The sequence below is a fragment of the Diabrotica undecimpunctata genome, chromosome 7, assembly GCF_040954645.1.
Source record: "Diabrotica undecimpunctata isolate CICGRU chromosome 7, icDiaUnde3, whole genome shotgun sequence".
In the NCBI taxonomy this organism is placed as follows: domain Eukaryota; kingdom Metazoa; phylum Arthropoda; class Insecta; order Coleoptera; family Chrysomelidae; genus Diabrotica; species Diabrotica undecimpunctata.
The window spans coordinates 136,869,006-136,894,522 of NC_092809.1; the positions used below are offsets into that span (position 1 = coordinate 136,869,006).

The window sequence follows — 25,517 nt, forward strand, 5'->3', positions numbered from 1 at the left end:
TGAGTGGAGTGGCAAAAAACGATAAAATTGGGAATAAGTTAACAACTACATAAATTTTAAATGCTTATATCGGTCAGTTGTGTTTGTGGGTAAATTCTGGAGGAACAGTTTGGCATTTCGCCAATAGATGGAAGCAATTTTCGATGCTTTTGTGACAATGTTCGTCTGACAGTTTTATTAATGCACTTGTGTTTGAGTTTCATATAGTAAAAACCTGAAATAGAGTAAAAAGTATTGAGGACCGACGAACTTGAAGAAATTATTGAATTTACTAAAGATGATGATGACTCTATTGTTCAATTTTTCACAAGCAAAAAACTGTTATATTTTTCGCTTATTGTTATAATTCCCAACCTAAATTTCAAACTCGTTGCTTAATCCAACCCTTAGTAATAATTCCTACTCCTAAATCTAATCCTCACTCTCTAGAAAAACGGTCATTCTTGGACTATGCAAAACAAAAGATCGCCCCCTTAACAACTATTGGTTCTGGTAGAGAATAGACGCTTTATTCTCCTCTCTCATTTATGAATCGATGATACCGTTTAAAGGCTGGTTAAGTTTTGGCAATATATTTCATGAAAAACCAGAAATATGGAATTAAATCGTTTAAATATATATGTAAAATTTAAAAATTCACACTGGAAAACGAACTACATCTTTGGGGCTTAATATACTTTATAATATACTCAATCTAATATATTATATATTTTAATTATTATATCTCTACATTATTTTATTTCAAACTGGCTAACATATATTATGATTCTCAACTTCTGAGAAACCTTCTGCTTCTTAGAGTGCCATCTCCCTGAGGAGGTGTCATAATTTTATTTTTGAACTTGCTGCTCTAAACAAATCAATCGATCTGCATTTAAACCAATCACGTAGATTCTTCAACTAAGAATTCTGCCTTAGGCCAACAGATCTTTCTTTCCTTGAACCTTTCCCTGTATTATGGATCTCAAAATTTCATATTTTGGTCCTCTCAGCACGTGGCCCAAGTATTCCAGTTGTCTTTTTTGTACAGAGGTGATTAGTTCTGTTGTACAGTGTTCATAAGTATTGATATTGGGTTTTCATATCTTACTCTATCGAAAGCTTTTTCGTAGTCAAAGCTGAATCAGTATGTTGATGGCAAACAGTCCTTCTTGAGTACCCATTCCATTTCGAAACACGAACTGCGTCTCATTAATCTTCTCCTCTATTTTTTCATAGATTCTCGAATGTATTACTTTAAGCAGTACTTGTAAAGCATGACTCATAAGGCGCAGTGTTCGATAGTCAGAGCACTCTTTTGCTGCTTGTTTTATAGGAATGGTTATAAACGCTGACTTCAGTCACTCTTGCGGTATTATTCCCGTATCATACACCACGTTGAACAAATCTGCCAAAACTTATAACCCAAGTTATAACAGTTCTTCTTCTGGTTATGAGAAATCACTTGCCCTTAATTACCTCGAAAGTCCAGAAATGCATGAAACATCAAATTTCTTGGAAATACATTTTTTAATTTTGTAACAAAAGCTTGAGATAACAGCTTTAATTTATTACGGTGCACCATCGAAACTATCGATGATAAAGATAAGCGCAAGTACAGGTTAGCGCCGAAGATGCCGATTTCCCCGTTGAACGCGTCTACAGCAATCATCAACTGTTCTGCCACATACAGTATTCAAAAGGTAAGTGAGTTCTTTAGGAATTCATCATAATTTATGAGTTACGCCAAGTGTTTTCTTATTTTCAACTATATATATATATATATATATATATATATATATATATATATATATATATATATATATATATATATATATATATATATATATTATATATATATTATACAGGCTTACGCACCAACTACGAGTCACCCGGATGAGGAAGTTGACCAATTTTATGAAGATATCAGAGCAGCTATACAAACTTCAAAAACACATTACACATTGATAATTGGAGATTTTAACGCCAAATTGGGATTCAAACAAGATGATGCAGAATCTGCTATGGGAAACTTTGGATTTGGTGAGAGAAATGAGAGAGGTAACAGGCTTCTTGACTTCTTACATCAGGAAAATCTCTTTGTGATGAACTCATTCTTCGGAAAGAAACCCCAACGTAAGTGGACATGGAAGAGTCCGAACCAAAGAACAAAAAATGAGATTGATTTCATAATATCAAATCGGAAAGATATTGTTCAGGATGTAACAGTATTGAATAAATTTTCAACAGGGAGCGACCATAGACTAGTTAGAGCAAAAACCACTTTTAACACTGAAGTTGAAAGAACAAAAATGATCCTCAAAAAGAAAAGTGGAAGGTGGCTGTTCCCAGAAGATATAACACTTTACGAAGAAAATATTAAGACTAGTTTGGATACACACGACTTAGAGAATATCAGCATCAATGAAATGAACAATAATATTACTCAAATATTGAAAGAAGCTGAAAAGAAATACTGTCCTCGTCCTGAAAATAATAACAAAAAATTAAGCCACAACACAAAACATCTTCTAGAGGAAAGAAGAAAACTTAGGGAAAATCAGGATCATAACCAAAATGAACTAAGAATTTTGAATAAGACAATTAAAAAGGAAGTTAGAAAAGATCTGAGACGATACAATACGATGGAAATAACTAGAGTAATAGAAGAAAACAAAAGCTTGAAAGTACTCAGACAGAGCATGTCCATTGGAAGAAAAAACGTCCACAAATTAAGAAATGAACAGGGGCAAATCATTGAGGATAGAATTCAAATTATGAATACGATAGAGAGTTTTTATAGACAACTATACAAAGAACAGCAATGTAACCGGAGTGGATCATTAACAAAGATAATCAATCAGGGATCTGAAATTTTACCGGACGTAACACCCAATGAAGTTCGAAGGTCAGTGCAAGAAATGAAAAACAATAAGTCCCCCGGAGGCGATGAAATAGTGGCAGATGCCTTGAAGGTGGCTGGAAAAAGATTATGGCAGGTCCTTGCCAAACTATTCACTAGATGTTTGCAGGAAGCAATAACACCAACCCAGTGGTATAACGCAGAAATTATCATACTTCATAAAAAAGGGGATGCTACCGACCTCAGGAATTACAGGCCCATAAGTCTACTTTCACATATTTATAAACTATTTACAAAAATAATTACGAAACGCCTAGAAAATAAATTGGAATTTTATCAGCCCATAGAACAGGCGGGTTTTAGAAAAGGCTATGGAACAAACGATCACCTACTGGTAATAAAAAATCTTATAGAAAAATGCACTGAATATAATAAACCACTAGCTTTAATATTTGTCGACTATGAAAAGGCATTCGACACCGTAAATCAACAAAAAATGTTGGAAGCCTTGACAGAATGCCGAATTGACTATCGGTATATAAATATAATTAAACATATATACCAAAACGCAACAGCCAGTGTTAGAGTGGGTGATCGTCAAACCCAGAAATTCCCGATACAACGTGGAGTACGCCAGGGGGACACCATATCGCCGAAACTGTTCACTACGCTTTTGGAATATATATGTAAAAGGGCAAAACTGACCGACAAGGGCATAAACATAAACGGAGAAAAGCTCAGCCATCTAAGGTTTGCAGATGATATTGTACTAATAGCTGATAGGATAGATGAGGCCAAAGAACTTTTAAATCAGCTCTACCTTTCCTCGCTAGAAGGGGGATTGAAAATAAATATATCTAAAACCCAGATGATGACAAATCTTGTAGTCAGCGAAGATATATGCGTAGGAACAAGATCCATAGACCAGGTAATGGCCTATAAATACCTAGGTCATGAGATTCGCATAGGAAAAGATAACCAAACCGTTGAGCTTCTCCGTCGTATAAGACTGACTTGGGCAGCCTTCGGCAAGCTGAACCATATTTTCAAATCGTCTGATATACCAATATGCCTTAAAAGAAAAACGTTTAATCAGTGTGTTTTGCCAGTGTTAACTTACGGTGCCGAAACGTTGACCATGACAAGGAGAACAGTTCAAAAGATCCGTGTGTGTCAAAGGGCGATGGAGCGTGCTATGTTGGGCGTTTCACTACGAGACAAGATCCCAAATCGCCAGCTACGACAAAGAACAGGAGTGGCTGATGCAGTAGAGAGAGTAGCAACACTGAAATGGAACTGGGCAGGTCACGTGGCTCGAATGACAGATAATAGATGGACAAAGCGGATACTGGAATGGAGACCAAGAGATGATGCCTACCGAAGCAGAGGTCGTCCACCAACACGTTGGACTGACGATCTAAAACGTTGTCATAGGAATTGGATGCAAGAGGCACAAGATCGAAATAGATGGAAAATTATGAGGGAGATCTATGTCCAGCAGTGGATAAGCGAAGATTGAATGATGATATATATATATATATATATTAAAATAGTTTTACCAAAAAGAGTACACCTCAGTTTCTGTGAAATGTAAAATTTATAAAATATGTGCCCAGGTTGAGTATATAATTCACAGAGATCGTGGGTAAAACTTACTATGTACTACTTTTGGTACATAAAGGGGTCGTCTTAAATGACACTATTGTGAGATTAATGTTTTTAAAATCTGTAAACTAATTTTCGAAACCAAATTCAGATTTTTGCTTTAATCTGTGCCTTCTAAGAATTGCAAGGCAAAATAGACGTTGATAAAGATGTTAATAAAGACATGGGGAATCTAAAAATGGCATTCCACGACATGTCTCCTCAACTAAGCAAAAATCCTTAGCGAATTTGGTTTCTAGTACTCGTACAGAGTATATCGGAATCAGTGGCGGCCGGTGTGGTAAAATTTTGGGTAGGTCAAGCCAGCAAATTACATAAAGCTATGTGTAATCAGAGAGGGAGTGGTCACGGGGTCATGACCCCCCCCCTTAAAAATATTTGGAAACCCACTTATCCTATTGGTGGTAAGACTAAAAGTGACCTTGCATCAGAGAAAAGTAATCACCCTCAAGATCCATGACTTCCCCAAAAAAAAATTCTGTAGCTGCCAGTATGTGTAATACATTTTTTTTGTGTGAGAGTGGGAATCTTTTTTTTTCGAATTTTACGATTTTTTTTTAATTTATTTCGGCAACCGTGCACTTGTTTGAAATTGTGTTGTTTGTTTAAAAATATGTTACAATTATAGATTATATTACATATTTTTCTATCATAATTTAAACGATAATTTATATTACAATTCGATAATTACGTTACAAGTGACAACGATGGTCGATGTAGGCCCGATCGTCTGGTGCCTAAACAGTAAGCATAAACACGAAAATATAAATCGTTGTCCGGCAAGCTGCTTAACTTGAAACGCTTATTGTACGGGGATCTTATGTGAGCTGGGTCGGCCAGTTCCGATCGGGCCTATTAATGATATTTAAAATGCGTGAATACGATTCGATGTTTTCTGTGGGAATATAATAACATAGTTGTTTTAACGGACGCAATGTATTGAGTGATTTAGTACATTTAAAAGTTATTTACATGTATTAACATAATTTTTGAATATATGTTTTTCAATTTTAAAGCTCTTAAAATTATTGGGTAGGCCCGGCCTATCCTGCCTACCCCCAAAAGCCGCCACTGATCGGAATAAAAGGAAAAGACAGTTAAGATTTGATTTCACGTACAGTGCGTCTGTATAGTCCGCTTATACGTATTTCACCCTAATAGGGATCATCAGAGACGACTATTCACAGTCGCTCTGAAAGTGAAAATAACATCTTTATCAACGTCTGTTTTGTATTGCAATTCTTGGAAGGCACAGATTAAAGCAAAAATCTGAATTTGGTTTCGAAAATTAGTTTACGGATTTTAATATCAGATGTCGCTATTTGAGTCTATACGAAGCCATGTTAGAGTTACTTCCTAAGACAGAAAAGATTTATTTTCACTTTCAGAGCGACTGTGAATAGCCGTCTCTGATGATCCCTATTAGGGTGAAATACGTATAAACGGATACACAGACGCACTGTACGTGAAATCAACTCTTAACTGTCTTTTCCTCCTATTAATGTTTTTGTTTTCGCTATGTAAAAGCTCACTGCCAAGATCTGATAGACCTTTTATTTTATATACTTACTCAGGACTCTTCTACTAAGATAGAATTAAATAGAAGTATAAATCAGTTAATAAGAAAATCAAACAGACAACACCAAATAATTATTGACGTTAAAAATTAAGATGCCGAATTTCTATAGAGCAAAGATACGAAAATTAAATAAAGCTAAACCCCAAAATAAAATTTTGAACGCAAACATCCGAGAAATCACTATAGATGAAATAAATTACTCTCTGACTTAAATTTAATAATAACTGGAACTGGATCAAAAAAATTTAAACCAAAATACAAAACGTGGTTCCACATTTTTTTCTAATCGTTTTAAAGATTAAAGTGCTGGTGGCTGATATAAGTATTGTTTAAATGCTGAGATAATCTCAAATTGCCAACAAGCTGTGAATTTCAATTCCTGACCTAACCACTGACCTAGGAACCGAAACAAGTGACGATCGAGATTGTATTTCATAGAGCACTAGTTATTTTTGGAGGTCAATGTCACGGCAAGACTTGATTCTATTTATCTCGTTATTTATAAATATAATGTTATCTATCTGACACAGAACGTAAGAGCAGGTGGACAAATCGGCGGACTTCAGTAACTGCAAATCCAGTTTGACATAGGCGTGCGGCCAATTTTTAGATACTTCCAATTCTAAAGAATTATGCACATATTACACAAATATTTCTTTATTTATATATTTTTTCTAGTTTATACATTAATATTTGTTTATGATGTTTGTTTAATTGTTTTTTAATACATTTACGTATCTTCGGGTTTGCTTGTGTGATTTTGGCTTTGTAGAAAAATATAGCATTTGCACATAGATTGAAGAATTCTTAGACATAGAATACGATCGATGTCCACGTCATGACGTGAAAATAATTGCTGGGGACGTTAATGCAAAAATTGACAAAGAGCAATATTTCCAGCCAACTATTGGATGTTGCAACTTATGGATTTGAAACTATGGCAATAACAAGAAAAATGGCAAAACAATTAAGAGTAACTCAACGGGCTATGTTAAATATAAGCCTCAGAGACAAAATTCCTAACACCGAAATACGTCGAAGAACTAAAGTAACCGACATCATGGAAAAAATAGTGACATTAAGATGGCAATGGGTAGCACATGTAGCGTAGCAAGACAAGACACCAACAGATGGTCTCATAAAGTGACATTCTGGAGACCTCGAGAAACAAAAAGAAGCGTGGGAAGACCCAAAAAGAGATGGATAGGCGATATAATAGCTGTAGCTGGAAAGCAGTGGATGAGAATTGCAAAAGATAGGAAAGCGTGGAAGCAATTGGAGGAGGCCTATGTCCAACAATGGATAAATGAAGACTGAAGAAGAAGAAGAAGAAAATAGGATGTGAGAGCTTGCATGAAGAGTCAAATGATAACGGGTTGAGACTAATAAACTTTGCAAGCAACAAAAACATGATAGTATAAGGAACAAGATTTCCCCATAAAATAATACACACAGGAACATGACATCCTCATGGATGTCAGAAGCTACCGAGGTCCAAACATAGATAGTGACCAATTTCTTGTAATGAAAAAAATCAGAGGAAGAATTTCAAACCTAAAAAGGGATAAATATGACACAAGACAGAATTAATGTTGATAATATGTGCAATGAAATTGTTATAGACAAATGGATGAGGAAATAGAGAGCCTGGAAGGGGGAGGAGAAATGTGGAGGAATTGTGGACAAAATGTAGAAACATAATAACTGAGAAGGCATCGGAAATATTAGGGAAAACCAAACCAATTAGATCGTGGCTCAGAAACATCCGACAATGGACAGGGCTAAATTTTGAACAGCTAATAAGAACAGCTGAAGATAGAGAAGATTTTAAAATTGTAGTAGCCAACCTCCATTGAGGAGAGGGCACTTTAAGAAGAAGAAACCAATTAGACAAAACGAACGGTTTGACGTTGCCAAGAAGCAACACATAACAAAAATAGAGGATATCTAAAAACAAATCAAGCTAGATGCATAAGAAGAGCAAAGAAGGAATACCGATCACTAAGAAGGGAAGAAAAAAGATTACATAGAAGAAAAAAATACAATTTGAAGCATTTAGAAAACATAGAACGGCTAAAAAATGAAAACTCGAAAGTTCTACAGAAATGTAAAGAAAATGAGTAAAAAGTTTAAGCCAAGAATAGGGAAGCTGTAAGGATGGAGAAGGAAATATCGAAAGTGATACGGCCCCAATCTTGAACCGATAGGTTGAATTTTTCAACGCAAAATTTAGCGGTCATTATATCGAAGAAGCAGATAACACCGTAGCAGATCGAAATGATTGGAATCTATTCTACCCAAACGAAAGACCACCTACCACTGAAGAGGTTGCCCACGCCATTAAAAAGCTCAAAAATAATAAAGTACCAGGAACTGATCAAATTTGTAGTGAGCTCTACAAGAATGGTGGCGACGCCCTGCTACAAGCACTGCATAAACTTTTACTTCTTGTCTGGCAAAATGAGACCATGCCCTGTGAATGGTCTCAATGCGTGATATGCCCTTTACATAAAAAAGGCGATCAGTTCCAGTGTGAAAACTACAGAGGTATAACCCTGTTAACAACTGCTTACAAAATACTAGAAAATATTCTCTACGAAAGGCAAAACGTTTACACAGTTGGCATAGTTGGAAAATACCAGGCCGGATTTTCTCCAGAAAAATCAACAATTGACCAGATTCACAATTGATTCACAATTGACCCCAAAAACAATTTCTCTCAAGAAATATCCAAATAAAAACTAAAATTATTACGTACAAAACACTGCCGAGGCCGGTCCTCACATACGGGGCGGAAACATGGACTCTGACGCAGAAGGATGACAGACTTTTCGGAATATTCGAGCGTAAGATACTCCGCAAAATATCTGGAGCTATAAACGATCAAGGGCAGTAGCGCAAAAGATTTAATTTCGAATTATACCAACTCTTTAATAAACCAGATGTAACGTTCATTCGAATACAGAGACTTAGATGGGTCAGGCACATAATACGAATGCTTGACAACATGATTGTTAAAAAGCTGACGACATGATGATGACATAGATTGAAGTATAAATAATAGAATTCCATGTAGCACTATATTGCCAAATACACAAGGTGAACAAGTCTCAGCTTTTAGAGCTCTCAGCTTTTTAGCAGTTATAGATAGCATTGCTGTCGATAAAGTTACTTTTTTTATGTCGAAATACCCAAGGTGCCAAAGGTCAACAAGTCTCAGCTTTTACAGCTCTCAGCTTTTAGCAGTTATAGATAGCATTGCTATCGATAAAGTTACTTTTTTTATGTCGAAATACCCAAGGTGCCAAATATACAAGGTCAACAAGTCTCAGCTTTTACAGCTCTCAGCTTTTTAGCAGTTATAGATAGCATTGCTGTCGATAAAGTTACTTTTTTTATGTCGCCGCACTTGTTACAAAAGCAAATACATACCAAAGGGCGAAGAAAAATCTGCACTAAAAATAAAGTTAGGATATATACTGATGGAAAACTATAATAAAACTACAACTTAAGAACATATATCACAAGACACTAAGGCAGATCAATGAAGTAAACGGGAACACACAAAGATTCTACTAAAATATAAACGAACAATAATGGAACATATGATATATGATGATAAGATAATCTATTTAAGCATATATGCTTTTCTCTTGTTGGAGAAGATCTGCTTCACAGTCAATCATTTCTTGGCTAAAAGGATCAACGACATAGAAAATTTTATATCTTCTCATGAATTCTTTGGACTCATTGAACATTGAACATCCCGCGAACGTATTATTGTCTATTCCTCCAGACATAACTTTTCACAAATTGTTCGTAATTTAGTATATGATGGGTTTTTGGTATCTTTGTAGGTAATGCAGGTAAAGTGATCAAAGTAATCAGGATTTCAGTATTTAAATCTCTCCCTCGTAAATATAACCAGATGTTTTATGTGTTTCTTTTAAATTAAAATAAGTAGCTTACCTGTATGCGTTCTCTGGTGAGCCTTTAAATGCGAACTCTTCGTATAAACCTTCTTACATCCGAGAAATTGGCACTTGTGTATTCGCCTTTTGCTATCCGGCGAATGGTCCAAACGGGAATGATGCTTTTGCGGCTGATGAGAAGACGTCGATATACTACTACCATTATTATTACTACTACTATTATTATTATTATTACTAACCGCGGGTCTAGACGGAACTACCGAAATATACCGAGTGAGACCAGATGCTCGCACTCGAACGATCGTGTTTCGATTGCTAATTCGCAATCCGCAAACGTCCAAATCACTCGCGCTCGAGCTTTCGTTACTTAAGCCCCCTTGGCCTGATTCTGGCGATGAGGGTGGCGTGAGGGTTGCTGGGTTTCGGGAAGAGAGGCGTAACTGTAGGTCAGTGTCTTCATCGTCATCTTCGTCCTCCTGAAACAAAAATAAAACATTAGTGTTAAAGAAGTGGCAAAATAAAACACTTTACAAAGCAGATATAGAGATAGTAAGTACTAAATGCTAGGAGCTATTTATTATTAGCTATTTATTATTTCATTGTAAATACTGCAGTACTTGTTACAAAAATTATAGTGGTGGGAAAATAAAATATTGTTATTGATGACGAACGCTATCAGCCTTATATATTGCTCTGTCTAGACCTTTACATTTCTTTCAGGGACAGAACATAGAATCAGTCACATCTTCTATTCATCACAACCCGTTTCCATCTCGAACGTCTGGACAGGATGTGGACGTCATGGACGTCTTGAGGGTCTACTCCTGTCGTGGCTTCCTTCCAGTTTAACTTTACAAGCCGGTTATTAGGGAGCCTATGGAAATTGATTTAATCTCTTGGACAGGATTTTTCTCTCACAACATCTGATATTTCTTTCCATTGCTTTTGTAAGCATCTACGTGTCAGACCTACATATAGATAAGAATCAAAAACATGGGAAACAAGATCATATCGGAAGAAATAAAGAATATGGCCTGATCAAATCAACAATGACGATCAACTTAAGTTTATCGTCTATTATCGTTTATTAACTTTAAGTTCTAATGTATGGATCTGAGTGCTTTCTAATACAGATGAATGGCGATGCAGACTTGCAATATTCGCGGAGAAAAAGTCTTCGGAAAAACTAATAAATCCAACAAAAGAGAAAGAGGCCTGGACTTTATGATATAACTTCGATAACTATAAAATAAATGCAAAGAAATAGTCGAAGCCAAAGATATAATTATTATAATAAAAAACTAGTCTATTGCAGTAGGTAGCACATCTATTCAGAACAAGTCAAAGCTAACTTGCTAGCCGTATAGGAAATTAGACGTCGAATTAAGAGACTAAGATTGATGTGCAGAGATGGTGTGAATATAAATTTTATGGATATCGATAAGGCTAACTGGTAACAGACTGCGAAACGTGCACCGAATGAAGAAAGGCTCAATTATGACCCTAGCACAAATGATAACGATCATGACAGGGAAAATTTAGACCATTTTTGCTTTGAATGGAAATATTGCTTGACTGAAATATTTCTTTTACTACTAATCAGCTAAAGATTCATAATTAACTAAAGAAAATAAGCTGCACTCAATCTACTACTCATTTCGCTTTAAAGACCGTTCCAGATATCCAAGAAATATCAGTGACCTAAACGATTGACTGGTTAAGATCCTCGATGAAGCCGGGAATAAGCTGCAACTTACCAGTGATCGGATGGTTGGGTTCGATCAGAAATCCACTTCCGTTAGCTTCAAAGAAGGTGATACAGTCTGGCTCTACCAACCAACGAGATCAAATTTTAAAACAAACGTTCAACTGGAGAGACTGTGTCCGTATGAAGGGCAGAATACTGGTCCATTTAGTTGCTATTAGGGGCTAACAGCATGAAATAAGGGAGCAATGTTGTGTCCCATACCCTGATTGCGGCCCTGTGCTTTAGCGAAGTCAAGAATTCTCTCTTTAATGCCAGAAATATTCCACGCACCGTTTCTATCGATGCGAGGATGTTCTCGTCGTCCGATAAAGCTGTTCCAGAACATTTAGTTCTCCTTATATAAACACGCTGAGGCGGCCTTTGATTATTGATATTGGCGAATTGTTATATAAGCGATATTAGTGCGAATTGTAAGCGATCATTACAAATATAATTATAATTTGTGATATTTGTAATTGTGTGAGTTTTTGGAAGTTAAATAAAGTTAGTTAAACTACGTTGTGCTTTACTTAATTTCTAAACCCACACAAAATCGTAACAATATTAATGATTCTAACGGGTACGATATTTTTGCATCTATGTATATATTTTTTATAGGATATAGGGAATATATAGACTTACATCATCATCTATTAATGGTTCCTGCTTAACCAATATGGCACATGAGAGGGCTCCGTCCCACGACATGGGGGAACTGGCTGAGGAAAATGCGTCGAAGTGGTTGTCGTTGAAATCGTAACCGTACCAAGTCCGGTCCACTTCTGCTGGAAGTTTCTTAAGTTTCATTTTTGGTTCGTCTTTCAGGTACCGTTCCATTTCATAACATGTCTGAAACAAAAAAATATATATAAATGCTACATCAGATCAGGTTAAATAAAAAAATGTAATATAATGTAAACTATGTTAGTGCTAGCTCCAATAAATCTAGTTGAATTTCAGTAAATACATTAATAAATAATTCTTATTTTGTGCAACGAAACTAACTATATAGTAAAGCGTTTATAGCGATACATTTTATGAAGATTGATAAATGACTTTTGTCGGAGCTGGTATGCTACAAGTTTTTAAAAAGACACTTCCTTACTCAGACCACTTGTAGAGTATATCACCATATCAAAAAAATCAAATGAAAATCCCAACAATTTTAAATCTTATCCAAGACTGAAGAGTATTACCACAACAAACATACAAAATACCTAGAACAACCATTATTTTTTCTTCAAAAGATGGATTACGTCTGTAATGTATGTATATATCAAGCAATTCGATCAAGTATCCGATTTTCTTATCGCAAGATAAGTCTAAATCAATTATAAGTCTTCTAATTATTCTATATCACTTATACTTTAAGTCTAAATAGCAAGGACATACCGCAAATCATTGTAAAAAGCCCACGAACTCTTAACAACTACCCTCATTTTCATCTTCCTTAACAATCTTTCACAAAAGGAGGCTGAATGTAAACTTCCCAATCAGAAAATAGCATCCCTTATAAACTATTGAAGCTAAAGCATTTAAATTTAAATTCCCATTTAAATAGCAATTAAAGCATTTTAGTTAAAGATACCAATACTTTCGTAGAAAATAATATCATTACTTCACTTGTTATTTATCAACCTAGCAGTGAACGTGATATTGTTGAAATTCTGACACCACCTCTAGCAACTTTGACGACGCTTTAGATGAAATAAAAAGCACTGGAATAAGTTTCGAAAAAACCTAAACCAGTAGCTGTAATTTTCTTAATTTTTATTATTTTTGTACCAAAATTTCAGATAATATCCTAGAAATGTACTATAATTTACTAATGTTATAAATATATTTATATTAAAGAATTTTTCAAAAAAAAAATCTTAAAAATATTGAAAATAAACCCTCTCAATTTGTAGTGTGAGTTTAACGATTTCCAAAGTGATAATCAAAACGTCAAAATAAACGTGTTTTAAACTGAAATTGTGATTAATTTCCAATAAAAATAGTAAATAATATTAAAATGTTACAAGAAAATAGCTTCAGAATAATATAAAGATTAATTGATAAACACGAAAAATAATGTCATTTAGACCCCTGTACTCAAAGGACATGTTTCCTTATCTAAGAACTCAATCAGTCGGCCCGTACTCAAGTAACTTGATTTATGTAAAAGATTCTAAATCTCACTGGCAAGATGTCTCACTATAATCTTTTAGACTCATATATTTTCTGAATATGCATTTGATGTTGAACTGAGCATGTTTAAAATGTCAAATTCGTGATTTAGACTTTCCTAATGTCTTCAATAAATTTCTTGTCCTTTTTAACAGTTGTGCTTATTGCAAATGTATTCATTTTTATTATACGGTTAAAAGATGTAAGCAAGCAATAAACTACCAAAGAATAGCTTTTTTTATTAACTGTGCAATTTTTCTCGCTTGTAAACAAATAAAGTTGTCAACAGTTTTAACAGATTTCTTTAATTAAAGACCAGAGAAAGATATTTACGTCGGGAGTATTGAAAAGTAGAGTAATGTAACACATTTCGTGACTAAAAATAATTTTCTCAGTGTGCGCATATAAAAAAAGACTGCATATAATTGACAGAATTAAAAATGTTTCTCTTCGTTTTCAGTTTCATTTCAGTTATCAACAGGTGTAAGCACAAAAACTCAAAATATGTTTTCTGTAGATGCTTCCCTAGAAATTGACTGCCACTTTGGTATTGTGGTAGGTAAAATGAGTAATAAATCGATTAGAAGTACAAGACTAATTCAGCAGACATATCTGTCTTATTAGGCCAAACTGTAGAGTTTTTCCTGGCTTTTAAAATTGAACAGCAAACCACCTCTACTATCTTTTGCAAAGTGGCTCACAGAACATAATAATCGAAATCAACACCCAAATTATCTTTTCTCTGAATTCTAGATGAAAAATCTAAAATAAAAAATGATTTTTTCATTTAGAGTAAAAAACCTTACTGTAAGAGTAAGAGTAATAATTACAGTGTTGTCAATGGAACTTACTAGACTTATTTTTTACAATTATTTTATTTTTACGAAACAAACAATTGTTATTATAAAGCCTTATCAGTGCATTTTTCGCAGAGGAAAGTTGAAAAAACCACTAAAATTGACAACCTCTTGAAAAATTCATAACTTGGGCCCTTTTAAATGTGATAAAGACATGCAAACTGATACTGTGAATATCATCTCGCCATCTCTTCTAGAGTATTACTACAATTCTTTTAGTTTCAGCAGCAGAAGAAAGAGAAACCAAAAAAAACGAAAAATAAATAAATATTTAAACAAAAGCAAAAATATAGAAGTTCTCCACAGAACGTGACTATTACGGATTACAGAAATATGAGTGGATATCATACCTCAAATATCTAACCAAACAATGGAAACTATCAGAATTCCTGTAACACTGGAAATAATATCTAACGAATTACGTAAATAACAGAAAGCAAAGTAAGTAGAAGAAGTTCTAATAAAACTGAAAAATAGAAATGCTATGGGGAAAATGGAATAGGAAACGAACCCAACAAGTAAGAAAAATAAACTCGGAAAAAGAATATTTGTTTTGAATATTTTATAAATTTATTATCTTATTTTGTTTGTATTCTTACACCTCTTTTTACTTTTCATCTCATGGGATAGTTTTGGGATCTTTTCATCCCGTTATATATCAAGCCGATGCTTTGACTTCGAATCCAGAAATAGATAAGAAGCAAATAAGTTATTTTGGTGGTACTGGTTAATAAAACAAACTACACGAGGGGTCTTAAAAGGAGAAGTGAAATGGTAAATATCACTTTTGCAAAGAGTGCTTATCCACTGCAAACGTTTGTGATCACATTAGTTAAATAAATTTTATCAAATGCTGTTTTGAATAATTTTGGTAAATGTAAATTCGTTCCATTTTTAAATGTTGTTCGTCAACCTGCACATCTTCTATTTTTGCATTTACCTTACAGCATTAATTGCAGAAGACGATATAAGTTTGCATCTTGTGTCCAAAATATGCTGCATAAAACGTGATATACAATTTAGAAGCAAAACAACAATCAAGAAAGATGGTGTACTTAAAAATATCTGAAAAAAAACGAAAATAATAGTAGATTCAAAGATTTTAAAAAAAGGACGAAATTATAAATGAAATAGAAGTATGTACGAAAAAAGTAGATTGTAAATACGGAATATAAAGACGATGTGGCCATATATTAATAAAAGAGAAAAACTATTTATAAAGAACAGACTAGACACCAGGTAAAATATCGATGAGAAAGTCAAAGATACTACGAAAGATAAGTACAAAATATATGCAACATGACATTAAAACAGAAAACATTGAAAGACTGAGTTGTAAAAAACATTAGATAAAATGACCACTAAAAAAACGGGTGTGGCAGTCCAGTGGGACTGCCGGTAGAAGTTATACTTCTATACACGCGTTCGCCATTAAAAATTTATATACGAGTCAATCTTCACAATTATTACATATGTAATGCTAAAGGTAAGAGAGAGCAGAAAGAGAAAAAGAATTAGTTATATAGGTATATGGTGCATCGTTTGCTGTATATAAATATTTGGCCTGTAATAGGAGTATAGTACATGAAGGATTGTATCAATATTTTAATGAAAATATATATTTTTATTTTTATATATGTATAAAAGGAGTTGAATGCAAAAAAAAATTACACATACTCTACAGTAAAATTCATTGTTTATTTTGTTATTAATATAAAAATTACAATACAATAAATACACTGCAACATAATTCAATATAATAATACAATATCAATTAAAATGTAATATTCATAAGTATTTAAAACTGCCAATATAACTTACTTTACGAAGATAAAAATAAAAAACCAACAACTCGGATTATGTTGTAAGTTTTCATTTTATTTTAAAATTTATGTTTTTTGCGTATATTACATATATTTAATAAGATTAACGTGAGGTTTTTAAATATTTCAAAAGTAAAAAAGGAAATTCATAATTGGGATTCGAACTCACAACCACCAGTGTATGAACCAAACACGTAAAGGATTTGCCAATTAGACATGACACTAACGGATTTCAAAATTGACAGTTCTCGGTAAAACAGTGATTATTTTGAAATACAAAAGCCTAAAAGAATTATAAACGTTTAATTTTAAATAATACAAAACATATCACATAAATAATAATATTAATACATATTATATTATATATAATATTATATATATACAATATTATATATATAATATATATAATATTAAATATATATATATATATTATACCAAAGGAACATTTTTATTCTCGAGAGAGGAAGAGAGAGAAAATATATCTTATGTCTCTCTCTTACTCATTATCTTACATATGTAATGGTTTCACAGATTCACTCTCATGCAAATTTCCAACGCCGACCGTGCGTATAGAAGTATAACTTCAAAAAAACTCAGAATGAACTGATCGCTAAGAAGAGAAGCTGTAACTTCCCTGAAACGTTTCTATTGTAACGTTTTTATTAGTTCCATTATTCTTCCATGTCCTCTCCTCCCATGTAATACAGCAGCTGATAAAAGAAATATGGACAGAGAAATCCCTCCCAGTAATTGGAATATTGGAATACTTTGCACCATACACAAAAAAAGGGGACCTTTGAATGCTATAACCACAGAGGAGAATATTTTCCATATGCAGAACGGATAATAGGAAAATACCAGGCTGGTTTCAGAGATGGTAAATCGACAATTCATCAAATTGCAACCCTGAAACAAATTTAAAAAAACACTGGAATATGGCATAGATACTCATCAAATATTTATAGACTATAAAGCAGCCTACGACTCTGTGATTAAAAAGAGCTAGAAATACCAAATCAGTTGGTAAATTTAACAAAACTAACTCTTAAAAAAGTTGAATGTAGAGTACGAATTCAGGGGGACATGTCTGAACCTTTTAAAACAAAATAACGGCCAGTCATAAATAGCCAATAATAACCCTCTCTCCTGTATACTGTTCAATCTGTAGACTTATACTCCTGTATACTTTCAAACCAACTTCATTGGTTCAGTATATAATAAATCAGTGCAAATTCTTGCCTAAAGTATATTCATTTAGCAAATTCCCATCCGTAAACACACGCACGTGTTGATATTCGCCCTCTCATTCGTCAAGAGGCTATTAAATATAATTTATTGCCTTAAGCCAGACATGTTACAGATCCAAGCTTGCCAATTTGTTTAAATTCAAATTGTAGCGTGTTGCTTTGTATGTTTTTATGCTTTGATAAACTTATGACAATGCTACTTTATTCAAAATGTTCACTTTTTTATGTATCTCTCAGTTATTGCGGATGGAGCAAAATGACCCAGCTAGAAAAACGCTCCTTGATAGACCCATTGGTCAGAGAAGAAAAGGAAGACCCAGAACGAGGTTTCTTGATAACATCAATGAAGACATGAGAAATATGTAAATACGTGCTTGGCGGAGAAAGCTAATGGATAGGGACGACTAGAGAGAAATTCTTGAGGAGGCTAAGAGCCACGCAGGGTTGTGAAGCCATAATGATGATGATTATTCCATGTGTTTTTTTTTCGTATTTTTTCATTTTTCCAGCGCTTCTATGACAATCGTTACACCGTTGGATTACATATATAGGAAAAATTATTCGAGAAGACGTTTTTGTGCAACAGAAAGGATGGAAACAAAAGGAAAATGTAAAATAGATGGTTGGTACTAAGGAAAACTGGTCCATACATCATAATTGGTCCAAACATATTATGCAAACAAAAAAGAATATAATAATAAAACCTTGTGATTTAGTGTGAAAAATTATTACGCTTGTGATGTACCACTACATTTTTTAGTAAATGGAAGTTTCCATTGAAAACACCATAAATTAAACATTAACAATATCTAATATTATTGAAACAAAACCTGCACAACTAGGAAATTAGTCCACATGCTAATACATTCTAGCGTGAATAGAATTCTCTCATTCGTACGTTCGCTTTTGAGATTTCATTTAATTTTCGAGTTAAGAGAAAATACGGAGATAAATATTAATAAAATTCACCATAGACTCGAAGTTGTTATTAAAGACCGTCATGTCGTTTTATTAACTCATATTAAAGCTGCATAATCAGTCCTGAGAATTACGTAATCCCATTCCTTGTTTTGACAACTCGTCCGAACACGGTTTCTACTAGGAGCGATGTTTTATTAATCATTTATTCTTGTACGCAGTGATGCCAGGTTTTGTGTTTTCCAAGTTTCTTCTCTTCTTGATAATTACAGCTCTTTCAGGTCTCTTATTGGTTTCATTTTGATTAGTCAATTAGTACTCTTACTCATACTAAAATTGAATTAAAATAAAGACTGAATCAAAAGAGAAGGAGCTAACAAAATTTGGTAAAACAAAAAATAGAATGTTGTACTCGGCATTTAGAGTGTCCATTTGAACATTGTGTTTCTAATACAAACAAGATGGTTACTTTGGATGGTGAAATGATTTTAAAAAGTTGAAGTTTTAAGTATATAGGACTATTACAGAGCATATGATCGTCTTTCTATTGGAAACCGTCTCTTCTAGCTCCGTCGCAAAATATCTTGCCATCAATTTTTCTAAGAGTTTTCATCTCTGCTGTTTCTAACATTATTTTTGTCCTCCATATCTCAGGCCGTGTTTCTTCCGCGTATGCCATTATTGGCCTGATGACTTTTTTTTGTAAATTCTGCCTTTCATTTCTTTCCCCATATTTTTATTTCTCCATATTGTTTCATTTAGGCAGCCTGCGGCTGTTTGCTCTATTCACTTGATCTTCCACTTCAGTTTCGAGCTTTTCGTAGCTAGATAATGTGATGCCTAGATATTTAAACTCCATCACTTGTTTTATTATCTGACCTTCCTGCTCCAATTTACATCTTAGTAAATTTGCTGTTGTCAATATACATTTTGTCTTTTTTTGGAGAAATTACTATGTTAAATTTTCCGTCGCATAATATCTTGCCATCAGTTTTTCTAAGATTTCATCTCTGCTGTTTCTAACATTATTTTTGTCCTCAAACAAAAAAATTTCTGGCAGTTATATTAAATTCGTGCGGCGTACGTTGTAAATCATCTTCACTTTGAGAGAGTAGCATTGTGCCTTCTGCATAGCAGATTATTTTAAGTTTTTTTTTCTCCAATTTGGTATAATTTTTTAATTCTTAGTTTTTTTATTATTTCATCCATGATCAAGTTAAACAATAGAGAACTCAGGAAATCTTCCTGTCTCATCCCATTGTAAGATTCAATTGTGCCAGTTACTTCTACTTTTACTTTTATTGTATTCTTTTGGTAGATATTTTAGATCGTTTTGATTATTTCTAGAGGAGTCTCTCTTGCGTACAGTAAGTATACAACGTACTTTAATTTGACCCTGTCAAGTGCCTTCTTAAAGGCCACGAAACATAGATATATTGGATTGTTGAATTCCAATAATTTCTCTTGCACTTGCCTCATTATAAATATAGCGTCGGTGCATGATCTTTCCGATCCAAAAACTTGTTGGTCTTCTGCTAGTGTTAAAATTTCATTGTTTATTTGTTAAAACTTTGGTTGTTAATAAACCAAATCATTAGAATCATTTACAGGAGGCCATCTAGCCTAATGGATCTTAGCAGATGAGAGCTAAAGGGCATCAGAGAGATATTGGACAAATGATCCATGGCGCATGAAACGCGAAATAGAGGAAGAAACTGTCACCCACTTCTTTTGTGAATTCGAATTTCGTAGTGAATTGACGAGAGTATATACCGGTAAAATAACTGAACCAAGGGTAACCTATAAAGTCCCTATAAAAGTGTTTGGTTTTTATCAACAGCACAAGACGTCTTAATAGAGTGTAATATAAGGACAGGCTTTAGTACTAACATTCCACAACCAAGTACCGGAAGCAGAAAGTGTGATTTAAGGAAAAAAAAAACAAGTGATGCGAACCTTTAAGCCTCATGAATCTGTCTTGAATATTCAACTAGATAATCCGTTGTATTTCCTCAATACGGAGAACACTAAACAGCTCACAATCAATATACATTGCTCTCATTTTGAAATTATCCATGCTGCTTATTTATGATGCATACTTATATGTTTGCCTTAACTTTTATCTTCCTTTATGTATGATTAGATTCGCTACTCTCCCCTTCACCTTTTAATTTTTTCAATAAAAAATTACGGTAAAAACTAAAAGTTTATAAACTTTATTTAAAACTTTTTTTATAAATTACATAGAACAAAACTGCTCTCGTAGTTTTAAAATCCTTTTAAATGTTCTTTTAAACGAGAAAACTTCATAATTGTACTTTTTTTCGAAAGACTTTGTTTAATAAAAGTGTAATAAAACTGAAGTTAAAGTAATATTAACATTACGATACGAGTTGTATATAAGTAACTGAATAAATTTACCTAAGGCAAATTAAAATTTGAATAAAGAAAATCCCGAAAGAAAAAGAACAGAAAATATACCCAAAAATTAATTCATTTACATGAACCAAATAACAACACAGAAAATATATCACATACACAGTGATATATAGATCAAGAAATTCCGAATATCGTTAAACAGCTTCTCGTATCGACTGCTGGATTCCATATGTTTCCTATATACGCTTCCAGGAACTTCTATTTTGCGCAAATTGCATTCAGTTATGCTCTCTTCTCCGTATGTCGTCTCTCCATCGCGTCGGCGATCTTCCCCGGCTTCTCTTATCTTCACAGGGTCCCCATTCCAACAATTTCTTACATTGAAGACATTACAGAAAATATTTCAAGGCTGAAATTGAGATTTGCAGATGGACTTTGGAAATCGACCAAAACTATCATTGATACCGAATCCTAAGCGAAAGCTGATTTTTTCTTTTGATTCATAGAGGTTCGATTTATTTTCTAGTCTACAGGTGTCTATTTTGGTAAAAAGTTTATACAAATAGGAGAGGAGGCTTATAAATATATAGTTTTCGATTTAAGTATTATCTTTTTTATATATTAAAATGTTGTTTATCGCTTAGAATCATGATCTCATATGGATATAAATTAAAAGGCTTTAAATTTTTTCGAGGAACTTCTCCTTGAACTTTAATAGCCTTCACTATACCATCTTTACCGAGATTTTCATATGTTACATATTTTGAGCGCTTGTTTTATTTCGTTCTTGGTAATCTCTGGTGTGTCTTCCGAATCCTGGTTAACAACCCCTTCGTTTTTCTATCTCTTCGGGTATGCTCTATACCTTTTGTTGGCATTTATAAAGTTCTCGCTAGAATTCTTCGACTTCTGTAAGGATTTCTGTATTGTTAGATGTTTCACCTTTTATTTTTTTCACCTTTATAATTTCTTCACTGTCGCTATTCAGCTTTCTTCTCAGAACTTTCATGGATTTATTTTGTTCAGCTGTTTGTTGTATATGATCGCTGTAGTAGTGTCTTAATGTAATCTTTTGGCATCATACTTTGGCAGATCTCTTTGTTTATAAAATTTATTTCTTGAGGTGCTAGGTTGTTGAGATTCAACTCTCTTCGTTGCTCTATTAATGGTTTGTGTGGGAGCGGAGCTGCAGAGCGGACGAGAGGAACCAGATAGTTCTCTTAGGAGAAAGACTCGAAATCAGACCATCGGTGTCCTATTTGGGAGTTCATTTTAGTAGGACTTTCAATTGGAACATTGATAGAGTAAGAAAAAGAGCTAATCTCATTGAGTGCATTGTATGGTAAAAGAGGAAATACTAGTTCCAAAACTCTCCTGCATCCTTACAAAACTTGTGTCAGACCAATTATCGAATACAAGGCGTGTATCGATGCGTCAACTAACATGCGCCAAAACTATAACATCTTGTCCACCGAAAGGAAAATCCTACAAAAATAAATGAGAAAACGTGCTGACTACCCCTAAGCGCTAATCCACCCGCTCACGAACCTCCACACTATAGTAAGCAGAAATCATGTTCTCAGCAAGAGATATGTAGTACACACGATAGACAACTACAACAACCGAGCTAAAGAGACCCTTAAAACTCCTTGCCATCGCCTAAAGCACATGGTCACCAGGGTTCCCATAAAAAAAGTTCCATTCCTTGCAGCCAAACTTCTATATTTAACTGGTAACAAACTTCCTGATGAGTATCACAACGACCTAGAAGTTACCCATAAATAAGCTGCACTCAAAAAACGCAGATCTAAGAGCAGTTCCCATCATATGGCTGATAACAGCAAGGGTGCTGCCTTCTCGGGACATGTTTTGGCTTCTCCACCCACCAAATAAAACTCCACTTATCTTCGGATTTCCTCCGCTCTGCTAGCAGCATACTACCACACTCCACTTGCAGCTGATATTGCTCTTTCCCCTAAAATTCCTGTAAAAAAGGAAGACCCTTCCTTGAAGAAGCATAGTGCCTAAACGAGGTTTAAAACGTTCTAGATAGATAGATAACGGATTTTTGTCTCGCTTTGTGAAGTGTTGGTTTGTCCCCTTTATTAGTGTTTCCGCTGCCTTGTTTACCTGTTAATGTCTGTTGTCTCTGTTGCAATCCTTGTAGCAAAACTCATACGGAAATTTGTTGGCCATAACCTGGGACAGAAGGATGACAAGACATATAGGGCAAAATAAATAATACATACACCATAAGATTGCCAGTTCCTGGAAAGAGAAGGAAGAAGACCCAAGAAGATCTGGTGGGAGACGCTTAGGGAGGACATGTCTATGAAGACGATTGATATTGATATGACCCAAGGCAAAAACTTGGGAAAGGACGGAAAAATATATAATTAGGGAATCAGATCCCGTATAAGGATAAAGCAAAACTGAAGGGTATTTATTTATTAAGTATAATGACATTAATGTTACCGTTTATACGACTTTAACTTTTGTGATTCTGGTTGTACCGATGATTTTCTAGATTTCTTCCCACACCGTAGATGTGGCATCACTGTTAAAACGAATACCAAAAATAGTATTATACTTCGGAAAATAAAGAGGCGACATTTGCGTCACAATTGAATTAAAAAGCCAATTCCTGCAGGTATTTTCATGCGAGAGATAATTTCCCAGAGCACATATATGCAAATTGTTACGTCGCAATAATCAAACGTTTTTATTTTACATTTTATCCTCAGGTTTTAACCTGAATTTTGTTAAATCCATAGAAAGGATGGATGTGTTTGCTGTTACTTTTCCATTTTTAATTTCGTTTAAAAGATAGCACTGTTGTGTTTATCGATAATGAGATTTCCTTCAGTACTTTAAATTTAAATGAAAAGGAAAGCATAAAAATGGGTTTGGCACATTAATAAATAACTAATTATCTAAATATATTGCACTGAAACCCAAAGACCACTTAAAAAAAACGTCGTTTTTTATTAGTTTTGGATAACAATTATGTTACCAATAAAGTTATCTCAGTAGGAGATATTCTATTGTAAAAATATTTAATATGTATATTTATTATAAAAAAAAAACAGAAATTCTAAAAAATGGAAAAAATTTAAATAGCACAGGTATATTTATATCACCTGATTTAACAAAAAGTCAGCAGGAAGATATTAAGATCTTAAAAAACACTTAAAAATTGTAAGAGAAGAAGAACAAGGAAAAAACAGCTATACACGGGGCAACAAACTGTTTATAGACCATCAAAGTTATACGCCCAAAGCACTTGAAGAAAACCCAACTTTTCCGGAAGAACAGGATATATTTGTCGCCTCAATTGGACAGAAGACAGAAGAAAAAAATAGAAAACAAAATAAACCGAAAAATACCCAAGGCTAATGAAAAGAAGCCAACGCCAAAAAATATCCATCTGTGTCTGCTGTTACTGGAAAATCAACCAAGCCACAAAAGTCATCCATTACATCAAATCCTTCGTCTAAAGAAAAGAAGAAAATGAAAACCAGGTCAAACGAATAACATTAAAAATGTGTATACTATTACATATATCGCTCCTTAAATACAAAAGCACCACAAGTCAAAATAAGCAAATTGTACAGGAGAGGCATTTACAAAAATAATTTGGATTACTTTATGATTTTTGTATAAACTATGTGTATTAGGTAGATTTTTTTTGGTATCAAAAGATGCGTAATTAAATAGCCTATATCAATAAAGCAATCTTAACCATAGCTCGAATGGACTGTCGAAAAAATGCAAATAAGTTAGTTTTGTATATAGACTTTGTCGTCGAGAACATTAAAATTTTAAAAATTAAACCACCATAATTAGGAAAATTTGAGTTTTATTTTCGGTTGTCAACCTTACAAAATGTCAATTTATTAAAAAAAGGCACATACTAACCTACTACATACTAAACTTGCTAAGGGAAAACAAATAATTGTTAATTTTATTATGAGATCATCAATTAAGTCTTTAATAATACCTATAGTATTAGATAAGAGGAATAAATTTACGTTAAAAACAAAACTTAACCTTTTAAGCAAAAACCTGTAAGAGAAACAGAGGTAACTTTATCTTAAAATAGTATTATTAGCAGTTATAGTCTTATAAAATAAGGCACTAAGGAGAAAGACACCTTCAAAATAATCATTTCCATGATCTACACTAATCACAACCGTATGAAGCACATAAACGTGGTTCTTACAAAAATATTTTTATAAAACGTTTTCTTAAAACTACATTGAGCGTAATGCTCGTAAAGTATAAAAAAACTTAACGAAAACATTAAAAATCAGTTAACAACAGTAACTTGTGCACTAATTTAGAGATTATCATAAAAAG

The 25,517-nt window shown here is 33.7% G+C and overlaps 1 protein-coding gene across 2 annotated transcripts in view; it reads right to left on the bottom strand.

Annotated features, from left to right (window-relative positions):
* LOC140445886 (Krueppel-like factor 7) overlaps window positions 1-25,517 on the bottom strand; it is a 730,239-nt gene that overhangs the window by 151,157 nt on the left and 553,565 nt on the right. For both annotated transcript variants that reach the window (XM_072538295.1, XM_072538296.1), the window contains exons 2-3: window positions 12,408-12,614; window positions 10,056-10,494 (exon numbers count right to left, since the gene is read on the bottom strand). In XM_072538295.1, coding sequence (XP_072394396.1) covers window positions 10,056-10,494; window positions 12,408-12,614 — 646 coding nt within the window. The remainder of the gene's footprint in view (window positions 1-10,055; window positions 10,495-12,407; window positions 12,615-25,517) is intronic.